The sequence below is a fragment of the Ruditapes philippinarum genome, unplaced genomic scaffold (assembly GCF_026571515.1).
Source record: "Ruditapes philippinarum isolate M1 unplaced genomic scaffold, ASM2657151v2 ctg1759_1_1_1_1, whole genome shotgun sequence".
NCBI lineage: Eukaryota > Metazoa > Mollusca > Bivalvia > Venerida > Veneridae > Ruditapes > Ruditapes philippinarum.
This window is the reverse complement of record NW_026856458.1, coordinates 205,332-230,148: the sequence shown is the minus strand read 5'-3', so window position 1 is coordinate 230,148 and position 24,817 is coordinate 205,332. Positions and strand designations below refer to the sequence as shown.

Below are 24,817 nucleotides of genomic sequence, written 5' to 3'. Positions count from 1 at the left end.
TAAAGTCATTACAGTGTATCTATTTTTACAATAATGAACATTTTAAAATATATCTTATTAATTGAACATCTTTTACCGTTTGTCTTTTGCATAAAACCATTACCTTAAATGATTATAGATACAAATCCCCTGTAATAGGCCCAGACTCTTTCATTCCATGTCTTAAAATAGTTGGTTAAAGTAACAAAGTAACATAATAGTATAAAATGAGTAAAATATTTAGTTCATCAAATGAAAAATTGAAATTACTATATTATTATTATTATTATTTATTATTATTATTATTACTATTATTATTATTATTATTGTTATATATTTTAGAAAATTAGTAAATTAAAACTACTGTTTCCTTATTAAAGGACATTATAATACTATATAGCGATCTTAAAAGTAAGCATTTTCCCGAGTCTATTTTTAAGATGAAGTTTTTACATTGTAACAGTATTCTATTTCAAAGTACTGTATGCATGCAATGATTTATATTAGACACTTTCGAGTTTTTTATTATCATTTTTAATAAAAAGTCATGAAAATGTATTTCTGGTTTTTGTGTTTCAGAATGTACAATGATACATTCTTGTTTACAATTTGTTATGCCTACCTGGAGAAAGTAGCACTTAATGTTAAATAATTTGTCATAAAAGTAGCAAAAGAAAACAAAGAAGTATTTTGACATCAATGCAGAATATTACATCACTCTGTATGAATTGCCAAAAGGCAAAATAAGCTAAAAATGGTTTAAGTAAATAGCCATTTAATGATATTTTGGAATCTGTAATGGGTCACCAAAAATGTCAAGATTTTGAGAAAAACATGTATAAAGACATTAATTTACCCTCCAAGTGAATTGGTCTATAATGGAAGGTCTGTAATACAATAATTATTAAATTGATAGTAGTAAGTATTAGACATAACAAAAATTCACAAAAGATTAATGTATTGATGATGTGACATATTTGATCAGATATTACATTATATTATATGTATATGGAGCAGTTGGAATAATGTTCTAGAACAAAATATTATTAACTGTGCATACACAATCTCCTAGAAAATTATCAGCATTTCTTTTCTAAAAGTGTTTGAAATGAATATCAAAATTATGCATTTCTATTGTTTAAATCAATATTTGAAATAATTATAGAAACCTTCCTATTGCAGACCTTTCCGCTTTAGGTTATCTTGACTGATTATTATCTTTCTTTCTATCGTACATGTTTATAATAGGTAATGAACGACCTGAAAACATTCAGTGATGGAAAAAATCGCAAGACATTCAATGTCAATGATCTTAAATACTGATTAATGACATAGACTTGGTGTGGTTTTTTAACAAATGGTTCAACTAACCGAGATATGTCAAAGGAAACACTGCGTAGCGTTATTATAAGGCTTTGTTTCCAATGACACGCCGTGTAGAATTACAATTTGAAACCTTTTGATACAGTTGACATGGAAATACTTTGTTTTTATCCTCATATTTATTCCATCTTTTTTAAAATTTCTTTTGAATGATTTTCAATTTTTATAACATGTATAAATTATGTATTATTGTGCATTGCACTTGCGTGTCAATGCACCTGCGTCACTGAAAAGGAACTAAACGATAAATACTAGGCGGGTTGGGGACGTCTAATATTTACGCTTGACATACAGCAATTTCTCGTTCCTGAAATCATACATGACCATCACGTTATAAATAAGTTTTTGTTAACAATAACTTTTTTACTATTCAAAATAAATACTGTAACACTAATTTGAACGAAAAGCATCAAATTTGTGAAAATGAACAAGTATTGTTTATAAACCGATGATTTTATTGCAAACACAAAACAATTATAATTTTCGTTAATTACATCGTTTTGTGTTAAATGTTAACATTCTATTTATTTGTTAGATTGACTCCCCATGTCAAGGTTAATATCATCATATCACTATTGCTTATAAGAACAGTCTATTCTGTATTTTATTTCTTCTCTTCTTTCTTTGTGTTTCTGTTTTGACATCAATTTGCACATAGGTTATAATAATAAACACAAGGCAGATAACTTTTTCTTAATTAGGCAATACACATTTTAGCTACTCGTTAATCTCCACTACGTTAGTCTATAACCCGAGGTACGTAATCCATCTAGTACGTTACGTAAATATCAAACATGTAAAACATAGTAGTGTATCAAGTACATACATTAATTGTCAAGATGATTTTTTATATAATGTTTCATAATTTAACAATGCCATATGGTTCACTTTTTAAAAAATGTTTTGCCGTTAACCTTTTGATATATATTCTCGTTAAAGCTACTAATTTGAATCAACCGTTTCATAATTTTGATGAGACAGTTATACATTCAATAAATGTTGGACCAATGTCGGACAAAAGTAAATTTTACAGTAGCGATTTAACTATCATTTATGTTTTCTATGTTTTTCCAGGTTTTGTAATCTTTAGTAGGCAAACAGAAGTGTATTTACAAATAACGCGATAGTTGCATGATAGTTTTATCGTGACGTATGCGAGACTCTGCGAATGTTCAAACGATTAAAAGGTTAATTTAAACAGAATCATAGTTTAATAACTGTTGAAGATTAAATTGCAGATAGAGTGTTTAAGATTTTTCAATAATATGATAAAACAAAATACTGGATTTGATTACAGCTGTTTTTATATTTCGAAGCTTTACTTTTACGAGCTGAAGAATATTAATGGCGCCAAACCTAGATTCAGTAGCATAAACGGTATAATATACATCATTGCATGGTGAATAAAATGTATTTATTTTCAACTTTTACAACATCATTAATCTGTACAAGTTATTTTATTGGTGCGAAACAAAATGTGGATTTAGTTATGCACAAACGAAATGTTCTAAATCTGATATTATACAATCATTTACTTAGTCATCAAATTCTCTTTGTTTGTAATAGACAGTAGTGTTTAACTATAAATAAATCACTTCGTACAATGATTTATAAGGTCAATTGAAAAAAAAAAAACAAACAAACGAAAAACAACACATTATTATATGATAACTTTCTTTTCATAATTATTCGGTAATATGAATGTTCCACAATTAAAAGGAATAAGATTGAGTAAATTTGAATTATTTATTCCGGACAACAATTCAACATATCAATATGGTTATCCTGATTCTGGTAAGTCATATCAATACTCTTTTTAGTTTATCCGAATACAAAACACAAAAAGTGCTGTTTGTCTGTTGTCCTTTGTTGTTTGTCGTGCGTCGTTGACTATACTTTCTTTTGAAAAGAAATGAATCACTTGATCTATTTTGACAAAACGTTACATGAAATATCCCTATGTATTGTAGTTCTCTTAAAATGTTATATACTTAGATTCAGTCCTATGCGTAAGTCCGATGAGCAAATAATATACTAGAAATTAAATATGTTATTATCTACAATACCAGGGGCTTAGATATTTGGATAGCAGCATCGCCGAATGGTCATTTCAAATAGTTATATAAATCATGTTCCAGGGGTCAAAATTGGTCCTGTCCTAGGGGCAAATTAATCTATATAGACATGCCTATTAAAATTTCAGAAACTACAACACAAAGAACTAAAATGTTTGTGATGTAGCATCTATTATGGTCCTGTAGAGAAGGTATATAAGCTAAGCTCACGGGTTTAATCTTTGCTCTGCCAAGAGTTCATTTAATTATATAGCCTATAACAGGAAACACATTAATAAGAGACTTCGTTTATGAAACTGCAATGTTAAGAACTTAGATATTCTGCATGTGCCATTCCTAGAGGACATGTACAGAATTTGGTAAATCAAGCCGTTGGTGTATAAAGGGCCCTAGCCTGGAGTCAGTGAGTTTATATAAACTTATATAGTAAAACCTATTTAAATTTTAATAAAGTCTTCCCGTGCCAAAAGTACAATAATTAGCATGAAATGTGAAATCATTTGTCATATAATATGTTATAAAAGAGTTATAAAGCAAAGTAGTATTTTGACCTCTATGCAAAATACTACACTACTTATACAAATTGCAATATGGCAACAGATGCAAAAGATGGTTAAGGTAAACGGCACATAAGTACTTTGTAAAATTTAAAGAACACAAAAAAGAAGCTTTTGAGACATATAAAAAGCATTTCTGTAACACAATCGGCCTTAAAATGCTATTAGATGATTGTTGATTTTCTTTTTATTTAGAATTATATTTATAGTAAGAAATGAGTGACTTGAAAACATTCGAGCGTTTCAGAAAAGATCAGAACGTTCTTCAGTAAATGCCATTGATCTGAAATATGATTATCTAAAATGATTTATTGTTTAATTATCACAAACGTGCACTAGGAAACCCTGCTTGGTGTCATTGTACGGCTTTTGTTACAATGGACACTGCTTGGATATGCATTTTATAACCATCTGATACAGACGGCATTTGTTTTCTTTCTTTCTGTTTTATTTACTGGCACTTTTTCTTTTCAATTTCTCAACATTTACTCTTAAATACATATATGAATTCAGTTAAACTGCCCAATATATAGGAAAAACTTGCCGTTTCCTGCAGTCAATGTCGTCCATCAGTGGTATAGATAAATTAGATGTATTCATTTAATAAACTTAAGGTAGGATAGATATGAGAGGGGGACAAACAATTAGTCTTGACGGACAGCAAATTCTGGTAAGAAAAAGCTAACAGCAAATAACTGGCATAAACATTTATTTGCTCTAAGGTTATAACATACATATAGAATATAAGACTTAAATCAACGCGGTTTTGCTTAGTTAGGTGGTTATACATTTAGCGACTCATTTATTTCCATTTATGTAAGTCTATAACCAGCGGCCATAATTTAGTACCGTAATATTAAACATTGTGTCAAGTAGACACATTAATTTGCTTGATATATCAGTTAATACTCTTACATTGTATAACAATGCAATAAGAAGTTTCTAACATGTTTTATTGTTATCCGTTCTAGATACAAGTTTTCAATTCTAATCTACCGTTTTTTAACATTGAAGAAACTGTTTATAACACGTTTCACTAAATTCAGAGATAATTTTATGAAAAGATTTATCAATATTGTATCATTTTCCCCTGTGTTTTGGGATATTTTTATAAATAACAATGTTATACACATGTAAAAAATAACGTGAGAGTTTCTTCATACTGTGACGTAAGCAAGACTTTGCAAATGAATAAACAATTATAACGTAAAGGCAAGGAGAAGCCTAGTTTAAAATCTGATGGAGCTTTAACTGCAAACAGTGCAAATGTATTTAAAAATGTTTATTCAGTGATTAATGTTATGATAAAATACAATGCTGGATGTATTTATAGTTTTTTATACTTCTAAGCATTATGTTAATAAGCGAGAAAGGATATATGGCGCCAAATAAAGACTAAGTATGATTAACAGTATAATGTATATGCATGGTGAAAATAATTGATAAGATATTATAGTACTTTTACAACACCATTGCTAGTGATTTTATTGGTGTGGTTTTTAAGTTTAGTTATGCTGTATAGACTTTTGAAAATTACATATGTACACTAACTTAAGGGACTTGATGTGCCTTTCCTTTTGTTCACAGTAGATAAAGCAATATCTGTTTTGGAATATAAAAAAAAATCATTTTGTCCGATAGTTTTCGAGGACGAATCAGATGAATGATTTATGATTAATTTCGTTTTTATAATTGTTTGGCAAAATGAACGTTCCGCCTCTGAAAGGAATAAAATTGAGTAACTTCGGACTATTCATTCCAGGCAGCAACTCAACATATCAATATGGGTACACTGAGTTTGGTAAGTTATTTTAAATACTCTTTCTTATTTGAACAATCGCTTATGTTTTGGTCTAACTTAAAATACTACAAACAAACAAAACACTGATTTAAATTGTTGCTTAAAAGAACAGTGACATTCTGAAACTATGGCCATCCAACATTGAAACAATTAAATGCTGTATAAGTAATTAATTTTGCGACGTGGAGATGTTTGCGATTTTTGCGAATTGACGTTATTCGTAACTGAATGTTTAATCACGCAAACATTATTTCTTTTTTGGCAAACTTTCTTCCATTTGATTTAAAAACACTTTTTCATACAACATCTTACATGAATAAGTTTGACTGTTCATGTACTGAGATATATTTTCTCATTGTTTGTCCGTTTTGAGTTTGGTCTAACCAAATCACAAATATTTTAATGAGACAATACATGTATTATCACAAAAGGTTATTCATATAACATGTATAACAAAAGAATGTTTCAAAATATGACAAAGAAAATAATAAATAATGTGTGATCTGGTCCTTTATCAAACTAACAATGTATATTTCAAACAATTATATAAATAATAAAGGTATTGAACAACTGTATAGAAAGAAATATTCTTAACATGTACCTGCTTAATTAATGATATCTCACAAACGGTATTCAATTCAAGAAATCATATTTTCGCAAATATGTCAGCACGCAAAATGTTCACTTTTTGACATCCGCAAAATTTTTGTGACGCATGAATATGTACTAGAAAATCATAAAGAATTCACATAATGATACATGTATACTTAATTTCTTCTACATTTTCTGAAGTTATAAATTATAAGGCTCAATCTAAATAGTAGGGAACGCTTTGTTTATAATCTTATTATTATGAGTTAAAAACGAGAGAACAAGTACTAAATATCGTCTAGGTTTGGAAAGAAAATTGTGCCGTTACCCGACAGAAAATGCAAAATTAGTTGTAAAGTTTTACTTTTATATCTAAATCAGATCATCATTGCATTCGCATTGTTGCATTTAATGTATTAGCATCCTAATACATTACCTCCGCTTTGAAAAGTATTCAAATAGGCTAGAACTACTGTTAACTACATTGAAAATGAGGGCCATTTATGTATCTCTCATGTCCCATTTGGAAAGAAAAAAGTGTTTAATTTTGATTTCTTAATTTATATATGTATTTATTGGTTAAGTTATGCTAAATCTAGTAATAAATATGGTACCTGATATTTTCAAAGTGTAATATAATCAAATCTAGACGGTAAAAGTATTTCATATTTTACAAGATCAACCAATATACTTTTTTAAAAATTTAGGGAAACTTTAAAAACAGGCACTCATTTGGGTAAATTTTAAGATTTTTTTTAATTAGGCTCCCTAAGTAGAACAATGGTCAGACACGTGGTAAAAATGGGTGGGGTAGGGTAACATTTTTATACAGATTTCATAAATTTTAAGTAGAAACCATAATTTTGCTTATGTGGATTGTTAGCTGAATGGTACTGTTTGTTTCTTACCAAAAATTAATTGGAAAACATTTTTCATTAGAATGTTATTGCAGATTATTTAAAGGTTCCTCATTTCTAAAAAGGGCCCTCATAACATCCTAGCTTGAGTTCAGAAAAGTGGCCATAACTTAATTTCCGTATGGTAAACTTTGTTTAAATTTTGCATACAGGTGTACTTTAAGGTATACATCTGACCTAAGATGTCAATTTTTTTGTTCCTGATAGTGCCCATTAGGATCTAATACCTTAATTTAATTTTCAAGCACAATAAAAAAAGTGTTATAAATAAAAGAGGAGGGAAGGGAATGGCGACTGATCAACTTATTTGTGTTCATCTTGCGATTTGTTTTAAAGTTGAGTCCGTTTTCAGGTTTATAAAAAAACAAATGTACGTTTTTTATAACATATTTAAACTTTCAAGGCGCATTATTGGTGTAGTGAAATCAGATGTTATTATATTATATAAAGGTTTGCTGTTTTTCACCTGTTTTGTGAATGAAGTTACTTAAATGTTAAAGAACTGAGAGACCTGAACACATTAGTGCTACATGAGAGAATAATTATAAAAAAGGAAATTGAAAAACAACTAGAACTTTCAACAATGTATTTCATTAATCTGAAATAAGTTACGAGGATGAACACACAGAATGAATCCTAGGAAATACTGCTACTGCCTTCTGATATTAAAAGATTTCATTGTCAATAACAGTTGGTTTAGAACTACATTTAATAACATATTGCTGATACAGGTGTCTTTTTAAAAAATGGCATACAACACGAGATTACAAATCACTAAAATAAGCTTTTTACGATACGTTGGTCTTTGTTGCTTTCTAGCTCTACTTTTATTCGTCATAGCTCCATTTTTCGTAGAAAATAATAGAGTTTTGTCCAGACCTCCTCGTTGGCATTGGCGACGGTGTTGATTAATCTTTTGGTTAAGGTCGATTTTTCAACTTCGATTTTTAGCCCTTGTTAACCGTATTGTTTAGGTCTATTTACTCAGAAACTTTAAGGTTTTTCACCTGAAACATGATATACATGTTTACAACATTTGAGGCAGGCAGATTTCTCTTAAATTCTTTTTATAACTTATGCTCCTTTTCTACTTATTTCTGTAGTTTAAGGTAAATTTCCAGTTAAAAATGTTAATCACTTTTAAGTGTGAATAAATGTTACATTTTTAAATTGGAATGCATTTTTAAAAGGCAGGTATTTTCATTTTTCCTCAGTTATAACCCTTTTTACTTAAACACTCTTTTTTGTTATCGTACATTTGATCAAAAGTATTCACTTAAATGGGGGGAGATAAACCTAAAAGGCTTTTTTGCCTTCATGATTTTCCTTGTTTGACTTAAAATATTTGCCTTTTTTACTAACAGGTATTCACTTCAAACTTGAAATGTTTGTTAAATATAAAGGACAGTTAAGTGTGATAAACATGTTTTCAGAGTTATGTATATTTGACGGGCTGAAGTATCTGGTACCTGGAAACATGCAACCTATGCCGATGCTAGGGGGCGTAGATGGTAACTCGCACTTTCCATTACCGTCCGTGAACAGGCCGAATCAACCCAAACCTGCAACATTTTCAATTTTGCCGTATTGGAATTTCTTTGGGGATTATGTTTTTCTGTATTTTGTTTACAGGAGTAATGCTAGATTTAATAAATTTACACCTGTCCAGTTTGAACATGAATTATCATTATGATGAAGATTTGCACGTTCGTTCCATTTACCATTCGAAATGTTTTCCCGAAGACAAATTACAATTATTCTAGTAAATTGTATTGTTTTGTCATAAACAATATGACATATTTCAGGGGTTTGTCACCGTTTGATCTATTTAAGATTATTTGAGTTTTCTTTATAAGTTACAATTCTTAAGATAAATTGCAATATCAGGAAATAAGAAACACAAAAGCTATAGACATAAGAATAAGACGATCATTTCGCGTTTTTTGATTTATTAGGTTGTATATTAAGTGTCTCATTTATCTCAATTTATGTTAGTCTATAACCGCGGTAATCACCTTAATATTAAACATATAAAACATTGTAATGTGTCAAGAAGGCGCATAAGTTTGCACGATAAAAGGTCTGTAAGCTATTTACATAATAAAACAATGCAACGTTGATACCATTGTTGCTAAAAGATTCAAACACATAGACGTTAACCGTTTTAGATATTTTAGATATACGATCATAGTTATATGTAAGCAGTTGAAATTTACCGATTCTAATTGATAAGTATTGGTGAAATCGTTGCAGTATTATAATTTTTTTGACAAGATTTAGACAAATTAAATGTAGTTATTTATCTATTTTATATATGTTTTTTTATATGTTTTTTCTGTATAAAAATATTAGTGCTAATAAAAATAACACGAGATGTGCATAACAATGTGATGTAAAGCGAAACCATGTGAATATATCGTCAAACAAAAGACTAGTGTTACTTAACTACATATAGAGTATAATGATTTAAAATATTTTGTTTCATACCGTGATTAAAACAAAATGATTGATGTTATAATCGCTATTATATTCTTACTTATGGTTACTGGCGAAATATATTAATTGGCGCCAAACTAAGATTATGTATTATGAAGGTTATAATATTATGAAAATTGTACATACACTATGTATGATGAAAATAAAATATATATATATATATATATATATATATATATATATATATATATATATAATATATATATATATATATATATATATATATATATATCGATTTTACTTTAGACTTTTACATCTACATAACCAAATGCTTGTGATTTCACTGGTGAAAAATATAATTGGATTAACTAAGTGCAAAGGAAATATGCAAAATGCTACATGTTTATTTCCTTAGATTTTTAATACGATATACAATAAGTGAAACTAGATGTTTTTGGACAATAAATGAATCATTTCGTGCAATAGTTAAATTAACAAGGAGAGTAGAAAAATAAGATTTTATGATTAATTTCATTTTATAATTATTAAGCTATATTTCCACATTTAAAAGGTATAAAAATAAGTAACTTCGGATTATTCATTACGAGCAGCAATATCAAAATGTGTATCCTGATTCATAATATTCTTTCAGTTTTAAAACCCCACAAATAAACTTATTAGAACAGTTGCTAAAAAACTAAATCATTAAACAATGCTCATCAGGAACATTAGATAAAAGAACAAATACCGCAACGAAAATCATAATAAATCACATAGTGATATTCGTAGACATAATTTATGGTACATTCTAAAATTAAACCATTTCAAAGCTCAATATAAATTATGTAAGATGTTTCTGTATTAAAAATATTTCGTAAATATTTTTGTAATTATTATCATTAATGTTATTTATAGTTTTCTTGCAAGATCAAGATGAACATGTTGCCAAATTGTGTCAATTTTTGGAACGTTTACCGGATTTGAAATTAAGATACCAAAGCGAACATATTTTTAATCATAACGATAATTATAAGAGACGTAATTTCGTGAAAACATTTATTTTGATATGATTACATTCTTTATTCAATATTATTTGCACTGTTGTTTTTGAGTTTTGTTTACTGTGAGATCCATAAGTAGTATAAAGAATTCCCGGATCCACAACTACATTACAGGTTAATTCCGAAGGATGTGTAAGTAATGTCCTTCAGCCACATGAGTTATTTATCATTCATGAGGAGTATATTCTAAAATTAAAAAAAAATTTTTGGCAAAATGTAAATTTATTTTGACTTTCACCTGTTTTCTCGCTACATACTCTTGGAAGGGCATAATGACAATTTAAGTAAACTTCCCATGCCACATTTTTTTATCTTATATTAAAAGAAATAATTAAAGATAATATTATTAAAAACATAGAACTGAAAAAAATCTTATTTAAACAAATATGATAGCATTGACAGCCTATTGTTTAAAGAAGTAAACAATGAATTTGAAGATAACTCTCAACATTTTAAATCATTTAGAGATTGATATGTGCTAGAAAGAGGTTAAAATTCGTTTAACTACAGCATATTAAAGCATTGTGAAATTTGATGTGTTTTCTCCTATATATCGAATGCTTCTACTGACCTGATACTTATAAAATATATCACTTGATTAATTAAGTGTTTAAAGCAATTAGAGAAAGCAATATGATTGTCAATATATTCTTTATAATAAACCAAGTACCTTTTGAATATTGTTTTCATTCGCAACATAAATAGTACAAAATATGTAAGCCTTTTACAACATTAAGCACAAAATGTACTTTCATCATTAAACAAAATATCAAAGATATACCATGAAACACTTCTATTATAGGCGTTTACTGACATCTTATGCATTCTTACTAAAATTAATTAAATAGAAAAACAGAATGCAAAAAAAAATATAAACAAAAATTATGGTTTCGAAGCAAATTTCGTTTCAAATTGTTGATTAAGGTTTGTGAGCCCTTCTTTAAGTAGATGTGCCAGTTTGTTTTTATGACACAATGTATACAAAATGTTTTACATATAGTGAGGAAAGTTAAAAACGTACTATATTGTGTACTCTGAAAATTATCAGTAAATTTAAATATCAAATATGAGCATTATGATATGTCTTTAAGTAAGCAAAGCGCTATACAGAGCTATTGCGCATTACCTAATTAATATCTATGTTTTGAATAAATACCTTATGAAAACAAGTCTTCAGTTATACTGAATATACGTATTGTTTGTTTCATTAAAAACGTTGGATGAAAAATTAACCTAATTAACGAAATTACCTCGCACTTGGTTGCACCTTTGTCATATGCATTGGTACGTTCAATTACGCTTGAATTAATTAAAGACGTTAACATTGCACTGGAGGCTGATTAAAAGATACCTCATGTTGTTTTTTATCAACTGTCAAGAGAACTATTGTATTATGATCATGACTATGTGATATATTTAGTTTTTCTACTAAAACATTTCTGATGCTCCATTAATTATGAACGGAAACAAGAAGGATCCTTCAAAAGGCAGCAACACAATCAAAATTTAAAAGTGAAAATTGCAGTCTCGGTTTCAATTTAGTGACAGATAATGGAAAGTGCTAAGCGTTTTAAATTTTCAACACAATAAAGTATTCGAATCTGTGTATTGCATAATTTTTGCTCCGATTCCAATTACGTAACTTAAATTGTCTCTCTTTATAGAACATTTAATCTTACTTCATGTCTTTGTTACCTTAGATGGTGTTGACTATCCAGACCCCTTAAATAAGAAAAAAACAGAATCCCTAAAAAAAGCCCAGAAAGGCAATATTGAAATTGTCTTAGGCTCGGTTTGATTGAGCCTGTTCATTGGCGGATGTAGAAAGTGCAAGTTACCGCCCACGCTACAAGCACCGGTTTAAGCAGAATACAACATTTAAACACGAAAATGTTGAAATTTTGAATTAAGAAACATACACATATGTATTCATATGGCGGTTAATCATAACCCGGATTTGACTGGTTTGACTGATGTAAGGACATTCTTGGTCACTGTTTTGCTGGCAATATCAACTTTAAAACATCATCTCAGGTTATTCATATGAAACTTAACACATTTCTTTAGGATTTTCATTTGAGGACTGTTCAAGGCCTATAACTCTAAAGTATAATGTTGCTGACTTTTGATAGCTCCTTATGGACTTTATTATTTCTGTTTTATAAATTTGTTTTTACAATTTCTGATGGCCTCCAATTGCAAAAGTCATTCATGCTTCTTTTTACTTGATTATTGGGCACCTTTTAAGACCTGTAATAATGATAGATGGTCCTAGAAGAATTACACATTTCTTTGATCGATATTCAAGACGCATAACTGAATAATGCATTGCATCAACAACTGATACTTGTCGAGAACACTGTCTTACTGGCATTTTGTCTTTTGTTAAAAAGCAACTTGAAGAATATTTCAATATACGACATTGAGAAAGGGTATTCTTAATGATTTGTTTCCAAATAAAGCATACTGCAGTTTTATGTATTAAATTGATGGGGCATAACTATTGACTCATTATTTCTAACAGTTAAATAAATATAGGGGGAAAACTAAGTTGCGACACTTAATATAATTTAAAGGTTACGTTTGATTTTGTAATCGTTAGAGCGTTCGATGAAGATAGTGTTAAAGTCAGTGTAAATTGATTTAGAAATAATTGCTTGTATTATTCTGCAATGACATTGTCAGATAATTCTCGTTATATTATTAATTACTGAAAATGAAGCTGTAAATGTAATGTATTGGCTACTCCAATACATTAGATTTATATCAATTATTTTAAGTTGTCATGTAAATCATCTCAATAAACAATTTTAGAAACAAATGGTTCGTAGTTCATTTAAACTGAAATATACCGTTATGAAAACCAGGCGGATTTTTTATACTTATATATGAATAGTAAAACGACTTTTTTACGTATTGAATTTTATATAAGTATATTTCATGACAGGCACACAAAAAAGAATGTGACATAATAGACAGAACAATTTTGACCCCCCAAAAAAAACAAACCCATACCATTTGAGTTTTTTGACATGCATATTCTATTTGTAAAAGGTAATAAGCTTAATGATATTGGAAAAATTCTTCTTGGCAATGATTCAAATGCAAATCAGTACTACTACTTGGACATCAGTTAGTATTACTCGGACGCGGCTTCAACTAATAAACTACATTAAGAAAAAAATGTTCTACAGTATATTACATTTTTATAAAATCAAGCGAAAGAAAATGTCAGTTTAAGTCACTTATCATATTAATTTTCATAGGCAAGCTATTTATTTGCTTACATATTTTGTTTATATCAAAGGAATTATGTTGCCAAAACTATGTAAATGTCAGAACAAGAACGAATTTAGACTTTCAAAGGTTTATTTTTGATGCCAAAACTAAACGAAGCGTAAAAGAAAATGATAAATAATGATGGCCACTTGGAAACAAAATGTTTTATGTACTTGTAATACAATTCGTAGTTTAAATATAAACTAAACATTCATGTTTTTCAGTTTAAAAGAGCAAGTAAGAAAATAAAAACAGTTCGTTAGTTTCTTCAGGCAAACAAACGATGAGCTTGATTCCTAAAAATATCTAGAAAGTTCGTTAAAGTTTGAATATGAATAAAGTTATAATTTTGATTAAGAATTTATTGTGCAACTTATACTTCGAATTATAGTATTTTCTTATGTCATGTTTTAATTATCGGCTCGATATGTTTATAAAGTATACACAAATGATAAGTATTTTTCCTGAGAACCATTATAATTAATATCCTTGTTGCTCAGTGAATATTCATAAATTAAATATTTTTCAAAGGATATATCTATTATAATACTTCGGATTTCTTGTTTCAGAATATAGAATATAGGTTTAAAAAACTAATGTTCCGTTTTCTGATTTTACTTAAAGTCTTTAAATCGTTAGACTTAAGCTTAACCTTAACATGTAAGCTTACGGAACGTCCGTTATTCTTCTTTGGTGCTCGCTCAAACCTACGATAATGCAAAGAGGGGCACCAGAGGTATTGTCCCACCATTGGATTGGAAAATGTGAAATTAAAAAGTGTCTTTTTTGTTGGTTTTTTTTTGTTGTTACTTTTTTCTATGGAGTTATAATTTGTTACCGTTTTATTTTATTTTAATTTTAAAGAGAGAAAATTAACAAATCAATAAAACATTTTTATTTGAAAACCATGATATTAAAAAAAGCATTTATTACAACCGATTGCCAGTGTAACTAAAAAGAAATATCATAATAGAGCAGATTTGTTGATTTTGATTTATTGAGCTCAACCAAAAATATAGCAAAGAAACAAAAAGGAAAAAAAATAAATGTTGTATGATTTTGTTCCCCGTATTTCTATTTCATTATTAAAACTACTGTCAAATGCCATATAAAATAAAATTATTTAAATCAACCTAGCCATTGAAGTTCATATATCCTCAAGGTATATTATCAATTACACTAATAGAATAGCATCATGCGACTTTGTTTTCTTTGAATTGTTTACATAATGATATGAAGAGAAGTAATATATGTCGCCAAGAACTGTTCCGTGTTTATCTAACCCTATGTTTGTCCTTTTCAGTTGTAAGTATAATAGTAAACAATGCAATTGTTTTCTTTCTTTGAATAAGATGCACGTACTTTAATGTACTTTGAAATAAAGTATGTATAATTGTTTTGTTACCCTTCCTACTGAGTATAGCTTTCAATAATTCAAATGTTTTGTTGTTTTAATGCTTTGAGTTTAAATTTTAAAAAAAGTGTTTTTCACACATATTCTATAACAAAACATAAGGATTTTCTTTAACAAGTACAAGAAAACATTGCTTTTTTACGAAACATTTAATAATTAAGAAGGTTTGTTCATTAATTAATCAAGATCAAGCTGGCTACCTGCAACCTTTTTTAACTCATATGAAAGGGAACTAATGATGTACGTTTTTGTCTCTAATGTAGTTTCTTATCGAACAGTTGCCATGCGGTTATATTTATAGAAAGTTATTTTTACGTAACGCCTCGAACCATGTTCAGATCAATGTATTGCAGAGAAAAAGCATTGGCGTGATTAAACTTATTTATCACTTCAAGCTTTTGGACAGTTTTATTGATAACGCGAGGATTAAATAATGATGAAAAATTGATGCGAGATTGTGCGAGACTTTTAAAATTATTTAAAGGTAACCTCAAACAGAACCTGGTTTTATTGCAGTTTATAAATTGAAGGAAATAAGGAAAATTCTAGACTGTTCTGATTTGCCTTTATTATGCAATCTTTTATTATCAAAAGGGAACTTTTATAAATAGAAATTGCTAAAGTAACTTTGGATTTTACACAACGTTACTTATTCCTGTGCTTTATATTTGCAAACATTATATATAACGCAGTGATTGTACGATATAAATTCGTCATTAAAATGTGAAATATTTTATAGACAATCGCGATAATTTGTAGGTAATCGATAATAATAGACTAAGTAGAGATTCTTTAATGCCCGTTCATATTTACCTACGTGAATATCCATAGAAAAACATATTATTTACATTATGTGATTTATTTTGCACTTATAAGAGTCTGTCGTCGTAAACAAAAGCATGTCAGAATGGAATATATAAAAGCTATGAACTTACTTTTTATATTTGAAACAATTTGTGGCAAGCATTTTTGATACTTCATTAAAAGTAGATTTTTTGTTTTTATCTTTATAGATAAATATGTGTGCACGACAACAAAATATCAACACATGTATGTATTATTTCTGCAACTAAATTTTTATAATGGTGTGATAACAATGAACGTAAAGGCATAGAAATAAAAACGAAATTATTTAATACCAGTTTAAAAACATGAACATTCCTTCTTTAAACGGAATTAAGTTAAAAGATTTTGGATTGTCCCTCCCGGAAAACAGTTCAACTTTGATTAGATTTCAGTATACTGAAGAAGGTAAGTGTCATTTTGTTGCCTGTATTTATTGTTATTATTAAATCTAAGTGAACCAATATTTACATATTTAAAATTGAAATAGACAAATATATATTTGAAAATGTTTAAGTTATATAAAATTACATGATGTTTTTTTTTACAATAGATCTTAGAATTGAATAGATTAATATAGATACGTATTGCTTTTAAAACTGCGTACTTTGAGATGAAATGTTTACAAATGTACGATATTTTTATTGACGAGATAAATTGAAATGAGTTTTAGGAACTAAAGTATAATCCATCCATTGTAAGTTTTAAAGTTTATATAGTTATTCAGTTTTTTTAATTTTTATTTTTATTTTATTTCTTTCCTTTTGTCAATTCACCGACGAACATTAGGTAGAAATGGGATTTTATGAATATTTTAACCTACATAAGTTATAAAATTGGAGAGAAGAATATGGCTATATCTATATCTGGCAATATTGGTTTTTTTAAAAACTTTTCAATAAGTTCAATAAAATTCCAAGCATCCATGTTAATCCTTTCCGACTTTGTACTATTTGTTATTCAAATGCTAAACGAAATGCATACTATAACTCATATATTGTAGTAAAAGATATATGTCGTTCTCTAAACACGATCTATAACATCAAAAGTGCTCATCATTACAGTGTAAGATTACTTGCAAAACAAATTGCAGTTACTTTAAGACATTGTTATTTAAGGATCATATCATTTCAGCAGCATTGCCAAGATCAAACAAAATCATTTGCCAAATTTATTTCAAGTTCACGGAACAAAAGCATTTCCTATTTAGAAACATTAGCATAATGCAAGTATGATAAACATTGTTGTCGTAATTGATCAGTATAATGATTTCATGATAGAAAACATGGGTGATTAAATTAGTTGCATAACTTGGCACGGGTAATTTGTCTAACAGTAATTTAAATGAGTATTTTATCTTTGTTAATAAAAACGAATGAATTCCCCTGAAAAGTGAAATTTAATGCAGATCAATGATACTGTTTTAATCACATTTTTACGTGTTGCCTTGACGACTGCAATGATTCTCGTTTATAAAAATAACCATTGTCATTATATCCATGATAAGATCTATTTAAATTTTCATATTTTGAGGAAACCGATGTGGCAATATCAAAGCAATCAGTTTTGCTGCCGACCCTGTTTTAAAGATTAGTACGATAGTAACTATTCAATCTGATATACAACGTTCAATATTGTATAAAATATAAAAAAGAACATGCATATGAGTGTGTGTTTGTTGAAAAATCAGTAAAGAATTAAACACTAAGCAACTGGGCAATATGAGTAAAAATGTCTTATACCTTGAGAAAATATATGTAAAATTTGTTTTAATTTGCTTTCATATATATGATGACTGATATATCATAGTACGAATAGTTAAAAGTATATTAAAAAATTAATAACTTTTACCATACATGAATAGCAACTGTTAGAATAATCGAAATCGCGCGTAACATATTCGTATTAAGTGGGTAAGATATTGTATCTACCTAACAAACCTATAAACCTTGTTTAGGGAAATACCAAAGTTTTCATCATCAGGTTACACTATTGTATGTTTTTGGTTAAATGAATAATATTGTCGTCATGTTTTAATTGAAAAGGAAATCGATTTTAATTTAAAAAATAAGATGCATTGAGTATTTTTCCCCGTTATAATGATAAACATATAAGTTTGATCATCTATGTTATCAAGACGCTTTTCTTATGATTCAGAAACGCAATGAAAATTGTTTGCGTAATTTTGTAAGACTAACCAAGCATGATGCACTGACTTTTCCAATCTCTGATTAGCGTATAATGATAATTCCCGTAAACTGTACTGATTACTAGAAAACTTAATGCATATTTTGGTAGGCTTGACATCATTTGATATAATTTGAAATTATCCGAATTTCTTAATTAGTACCACCTCTTAGAATGAAAGTAAGATAAACAAATGGTATAGGCATATGTATTAGAAAAACAACTCGTACATAACATAAATAATCACACGTTTTTGCGTAATTAGGTTGTATATTAAGTGTCTCATTTGTCTCAGTTTAATTCAGTCTATAACCCTCGGTAATCACCTACTACCCTAATAATAATTATATAACACATTCAAGTGTGTCAGGAGGACGCATTAATTTACACAATATATTATTAAACTAATTAGCAGTGTAACTTTGTTAAAGAATTCAACGTATTTGCCGTTAAACTGCTTCAGATGATGATTCATGTATATACATGTAAATAATTGAAATTTAACGGGTTTCGTGAGAAATGTGAACATATTTTATAACTTGTTTGATCAAATGTTGAAAAGATAGGCGGTAGTTATCAATCTATACAAATTATTTTATACAATTTACTTATCTGTATGTTTTTGTGTTTTAGATAAATATCAGTGTTAATTAAATTAACACGAGATGTGCATAATAATCTGACGTCATCAGAAACGTATGCTGTAACAATTAAATACTGAACAAAATATCTAATTTCTTTTAAATGAATCACATTGTTCTGCTTTTCTCTATTTTATTATTGATACTCCTTTACCTTAATTATTTTAAATTCTAGAAGCAATGTTCAAGGTAAATAATGCAAGGGTTTTCGGTGTATAATTTTTTTTTGTTAATATCGAATGGGCACGATCTTGATATTCGTCATGAGATAATATTGGTGGTGTTCTTTTTTCTACAGCTTCATGCCGTTGACTTTTTTAATGTCGTTCTATTTTTATAGGATCAAAAGAAACTTGTTGCCAAATTTTGCAAATTCTTTGAACGTATTTCTGGCTTGATATTTAGACATGCGATGCCAAAACAAGCATATTTTTAATCATATATTTAATCATAAATACAAGTGACACTATTTCGTGGAAATATTGATTTTAAAATTTTACATTCGACACCCAATATAATTTGTACTGTTGTATTTGAAATTTGTATTGAGAGAAATAATTAGTGAAAGATCCATCACTTCTTGATAACATGTGTTATACCTTTCAACTTATTAATTAATATAAATAAATCATTTTATATCTTTATGTATGAGTATGTTATGTAAGTAAGTTTACGGGGCGTCCGTGGCCGAGTGGTTAAGGTCGTTGAATTTCAAACCACTTGCCCATCACCGCTGTGGGTTCGAATCCACACAGGGACTTTGGATTCTTTCATGTGAGGAAGCTATCCAGCTAGCTTATGGAACGTCGGTGGTTCTACTCAGGTGCCCGTTCGTGCCTGAAATAATGCACGGAAGGGCACCTGAGGTCATCCTCCACCAGTAAAGCTGGAACGTCACGATATGACCTATACTGTGTCGATGTGACGTAAAACCCAAAACAAATAAACAAACAAGTAAGTTTACCGTACCACATTTGTTAAGTTTATAAGAAATAATGAATAGTATAGAGAAAACACAGGCCTGAAAATAAGTTATAATCTTTACACCGTTTTAAAACAAACAATATAGCATCGCAAGCCTCTTGTATTTAAAATAATCAAATATTTCATGTTTTAAGGTAACTTTTAATGTCTCAAATACTTAAGAGATTCACTTTAGACATGTGCTTGAAAAAGTTCTTATTCTTTAACCTACATAGTAGTTAAGCTTTGAACACTGAAAAATCTATTGTTTTTTCTCTGTATCTGACACAGACTTGATTCTTATGGAATATGTCACTTGTTAAATGAAGTGTTATAATATTAGTGGAGGGAGCAAAATGGTTGTCAATATATTCTATATAATAAAGCTAGTACCTCTTTAAAACTTATTTCTATCGCAACTAATTAAATATATAAGAATAAAACGGCATTGGTCACTTAATCACAAATGTACTTACATGGAGGCATATCAAATTAAAATAAAAAGTAAGGTTATTCTATGCTCTTTTGTTGGTGAAATACTTTTATCACAGATGTTTAATGGTATCTAATGAATTCTTACTGAATATGTCTTATTTGCAAAAAACAATGCAAACATTTATGTTGACGTTTCTACATTTAAAAACAGCCCGTATAAGTAAATTTAAATATCAATTATGAGCATTGTAATGTATGTTAAACAAATGCCGATACAGAGCTTTAGTGCATACACTAATTAATAAATATGTTTAAAATTAATAATTTATGATAACATTTCTTCAGTTATATGAGTTACAACATTAATCAGCTGAATTTACGTATTGTTTGTTTCCTTGTTAACGTTGTATACTTTGATCGTAAACTTCGACATAAATATGCACTAGAATATACTGATAGTCACATGCAAGATGAGTTCTGTTACGCTTCAATTAACAAAACACCGTTGAAATTGCACTGGAGGCTGATGAAAAGTTAACGTTGTTATTGATAAACTGCCATGCGAACTCATAAAGTCCTATTATATTGTCATAACATGATTACGATTATTTGACATTATAAGGTTTTTCGCGTACTTATTTGTCTTTTTAGCGATCTTTACTGATGCTTCATTATTGTGCATGGCGATGATAGGAATTGCAACGCATCGAAGCCTGCCCTTAGCACAACGTGTAAAGCGTAATTAATCCTCAACACAATAAAGTATTCGAATCCGTACTGCCCGAAATGCGTTTTATGTATGGTTGAGATCATGGGTATTAAGGAAGACGATGGTTTTGTATTTTAACATGAATATACAGATTCGTTAACAACAAGTTTTGCATCTGATTCTTATAACGTTACTTTATTTGCCTTTGTTTGTAGACATTCAATCTAATTACATGTCCTTGTGACCTTAGTTAGACTATCAAGGCCCATAACTCTGACGTACATTTGATTGATTTCTGGCGCTTTATGAACTTCATTATTTCTTGGTCACAGTCTTCCATGTGATATTAACATTTAAATATCCGAGATTGTTCAATTAAAACTTAAAACAAGCATGCAAGATCATACTTTGAGCTCTGACCAAGACCTATTTCTCTGACATAGGATTTTGCTGATTTTACTAGCCCTTTTATGAGCTTAAACAATCCTTGTTTTGAAGTTTGTGCAAGGTTTGTTTTTTAAATTTCTTCACTTGAAACTTCATTCATGTTTTATTCACTTCTATGATGGTCACTTGTTATGACACATAAGAATAAAATATGATCTCATGTGAGTTACACTTTTTTATCCATGTCCAAGACTCATAACAGTATACATAATGTATTGCGAATAACAGATTCTTTCTTTTCCTACAATATCAATGCTCTTGTTTTACGAGTCACATTTTGATATATGACCTAAAGAAGGGCTGTTCTTAATAACTTGTTTGCCAATAAAAACGTACTGAAGTTTTATAAATTAAAGCCATGTGACATAACTGTTGATTCATTGTTTCTTACAGTTTAATAAATATAGAGAAAAAAGAACTTGCGACACTTAATATAATTTTAAGCTTACGCGAAGCATTAATCTGATTTTGTAACCGTTAGAGCGTTGAATGAAGATAATGTATAAAATCAATGTTAATTGATTTAGAAATGATTGCAGGTAGTACTTTACAGTGATATTGTTAGATTATTCTCCTTATGTAATTGAAAATTTAAATATTATGCATCATTGAAATGAAGCTGGTAATTTAATGTTATGTCTCAGATGTCAAAAATAAAATATGAATTATATAAAATCTCGGTTGAAAGTAAGATTTCTATATTTATAAAATCGTTATTGCATTAATTGTTATATTAAAAGTAAAGGATTTTATAACATGTTTTGAATTCTATTATATTCCATGGCAGTCACAAAAGCAAGAATCTGACATAATGAACACAAAATAATTTCAAACATACATCAAATATAATGTGGAGAAGAAAACTCAAGATATACATAGCCATCCAAGTTGTAATTCTCCTTTTCAGCAGAACTGTGGACATTCGATTTGAACTAAATACATAGTAACAAAATAAAAGAAACATTCAGTGTTGTTACAAAATATGTTAAATACTAGAATTGTGTTTGTATATATAATAATGATATATAAAAACAACACATTTTGAGGAAAGAAATGAACACTACCATTTAATTAATTAGCCTTGTGTATTTTATGCTTTTCAGTGAATTACTAATTTATCCGTGAAAATTATATTTGATAATTTCACAGTGAAAATTATCAAAATATAATTTCACACTTTTCAATGACGAAACTACTTTTTTAAGATTTTCCCCATGTGCTACCTCAATTTATCTTTGCTGACAATTCTGACAATGTCAGGCTGTTTAAGGAAAAAACAAAGCTGAAATTGATAAATAACTTGAATGTCGAAAGTAATAAAAAGAACAAAACTTACTTGTATTCATTCAAACTCCAATCACCAAATTTCGTCTCTAATTTTTTTTTCATTTTCACAGTCTGAAAAAATACATTCCTTCCACATGCAAAACTGCTCTTGATGACATTTTGGCATATTTAAGTATCCTACAAGCAATAACTGCCGTATGCTTTATGAAAAAATGAAAAGCAATGTCAGCCATCAGCTCGTAGAATAAGTAAAACAACCCAGCGTTCCTGAGCCAGCTTCGAAGTTTTCCGCTTTCCTAGCTGCTTTTTTTTAATGTTTTCACATCTGTCAACACTTATTTTTTGCCTCTTACAATCCTCAAATAAGTTTTCAATCTTTTAAAAAGGTGTATAACTAACAAATCCAAATGATATCTTTCTGAATCAAACACAATTATTTTCTTCCCGTGAAATACAAAACTTTAAAAAATGGCTGCCGCTTACAAAGCCAGGTCTAATATAAATTCGCAGTAAGTAACAGAAATATGGATGGGTGGTTGGACTTTTCTCCTACAAGAAATGTTCGTTTTTAAAACAAGCGACCATTCATATTTTTTTAATAAAATAAATAACTGTCATTTAAGGTTGATGGTGGACTTATTTTTCAGCTTAAGACTTCTTGTTTTAAATGAGAAATTCCGACTAAATGGGGCTCTCAATGGGGAAAAGATACTTTAATATCAACGTTAATATTATGGAAATTTCGTTTTAGCTTGTTTTTAAGCATAAAAAAAGAAAATTTGTTTGTTTGTCGTAAACTTTAAATACAGAATTCTCACTCGTGGCTACGCCACTCGTAAGAATGCTCTTTTTAAAGCCAACTCGATGAAATAAAATTTCATTTTACCCTCAGACAAACAAATATCCTCTATGTATTCTTTTTGAAATGGGGTGGAGCTTAATAATATTGGAAAATTGATTGACCATGATTCAAATACAAATCAATAACAGTACCCGGACATCGGTAAGTATTATTTGTTATTGTACTCAGACCCGGCTTCAAAAACTAATAAAGTGCATTTACTTTTTTCAGTTATCTATATTTTGTACATTCAGAAAATAATGTTATATAGTATATAGCATTTTAAAACAAGATAATATAACTGTTAGTTTCGGTCGTTTATTATATCATTTATTTATAGACCAGCTGTTTATTTGCTTACACATCGTGTTTATATCAAAAGAATCATGTTGCCAAAAACTGCCGATGCCAGAACAAGAACAATTTCAGGTTTTCAAAGAATTATATTTGATGCCAAAACAAAACGAAACGTAAAATAAAATGATTAATAATGTTGGCCATTTGGAAAGTTTATGAAAGCGGTTTTATTAATTGTCATACAAAAACATCTTGAAAAAATTGTAAAAGTCTGAACATAAATAAAGTTATCATTTTTATCAGTGTGTCACTATAACTTGAAATGATATTTTATTTTTTATTTCTTGGCTTGATATTTTATGAAATATACTCAAATGATATGTTGTGTCCTGCGAACCGTCGTAATTACTGTCCTTATTGTTCTCGCTTTTGATTATTCCTTCAGTAAACATTCCGAATTTATATATATTGTAAATGATAATTATGTCTATTATTATACGTCGGATTTCTTGTATCAGAATATAGAAAAGAAAGATAAAAAACTGGTGTTCCGTTTGCTGATTTTACTTAAACTATTTAAATCGTGGGACTTGTTTTATCGTTATTTAATACACTACAATTTTTTTTTAATTTTTGACATAATAAACATAAATTATAACAATCATCTCGTATGT

General features: G+C 28.7%; 1 protein-coding gene across 1 annotated transcript in view; it reads left to right on the top strand.

Annotated features, from left to right (window-relative positions):
- The first annotated feature begins 16,538 nt into the window (after positions 1-16,538).
- Positions 16,539-24,817, top strand: part of LOC132746614 (tyrosine-protein kinase transmembrane receptor Ror-like) — a 201,778-nt gene continuing 193,499 nt past the window's right edge. The window contains exon 1 of the mRNA XM_060735823.1: positions 16,539-16,744. Coding sequence (XP_060591806.1) covers positions 16,645-16,744 — 100 coding nt within the window. The 5' untranslated portion in view covers positions 16,539-16,644. The remainder of the gene's footprint in view (positions 16,745-24,817) is intronic.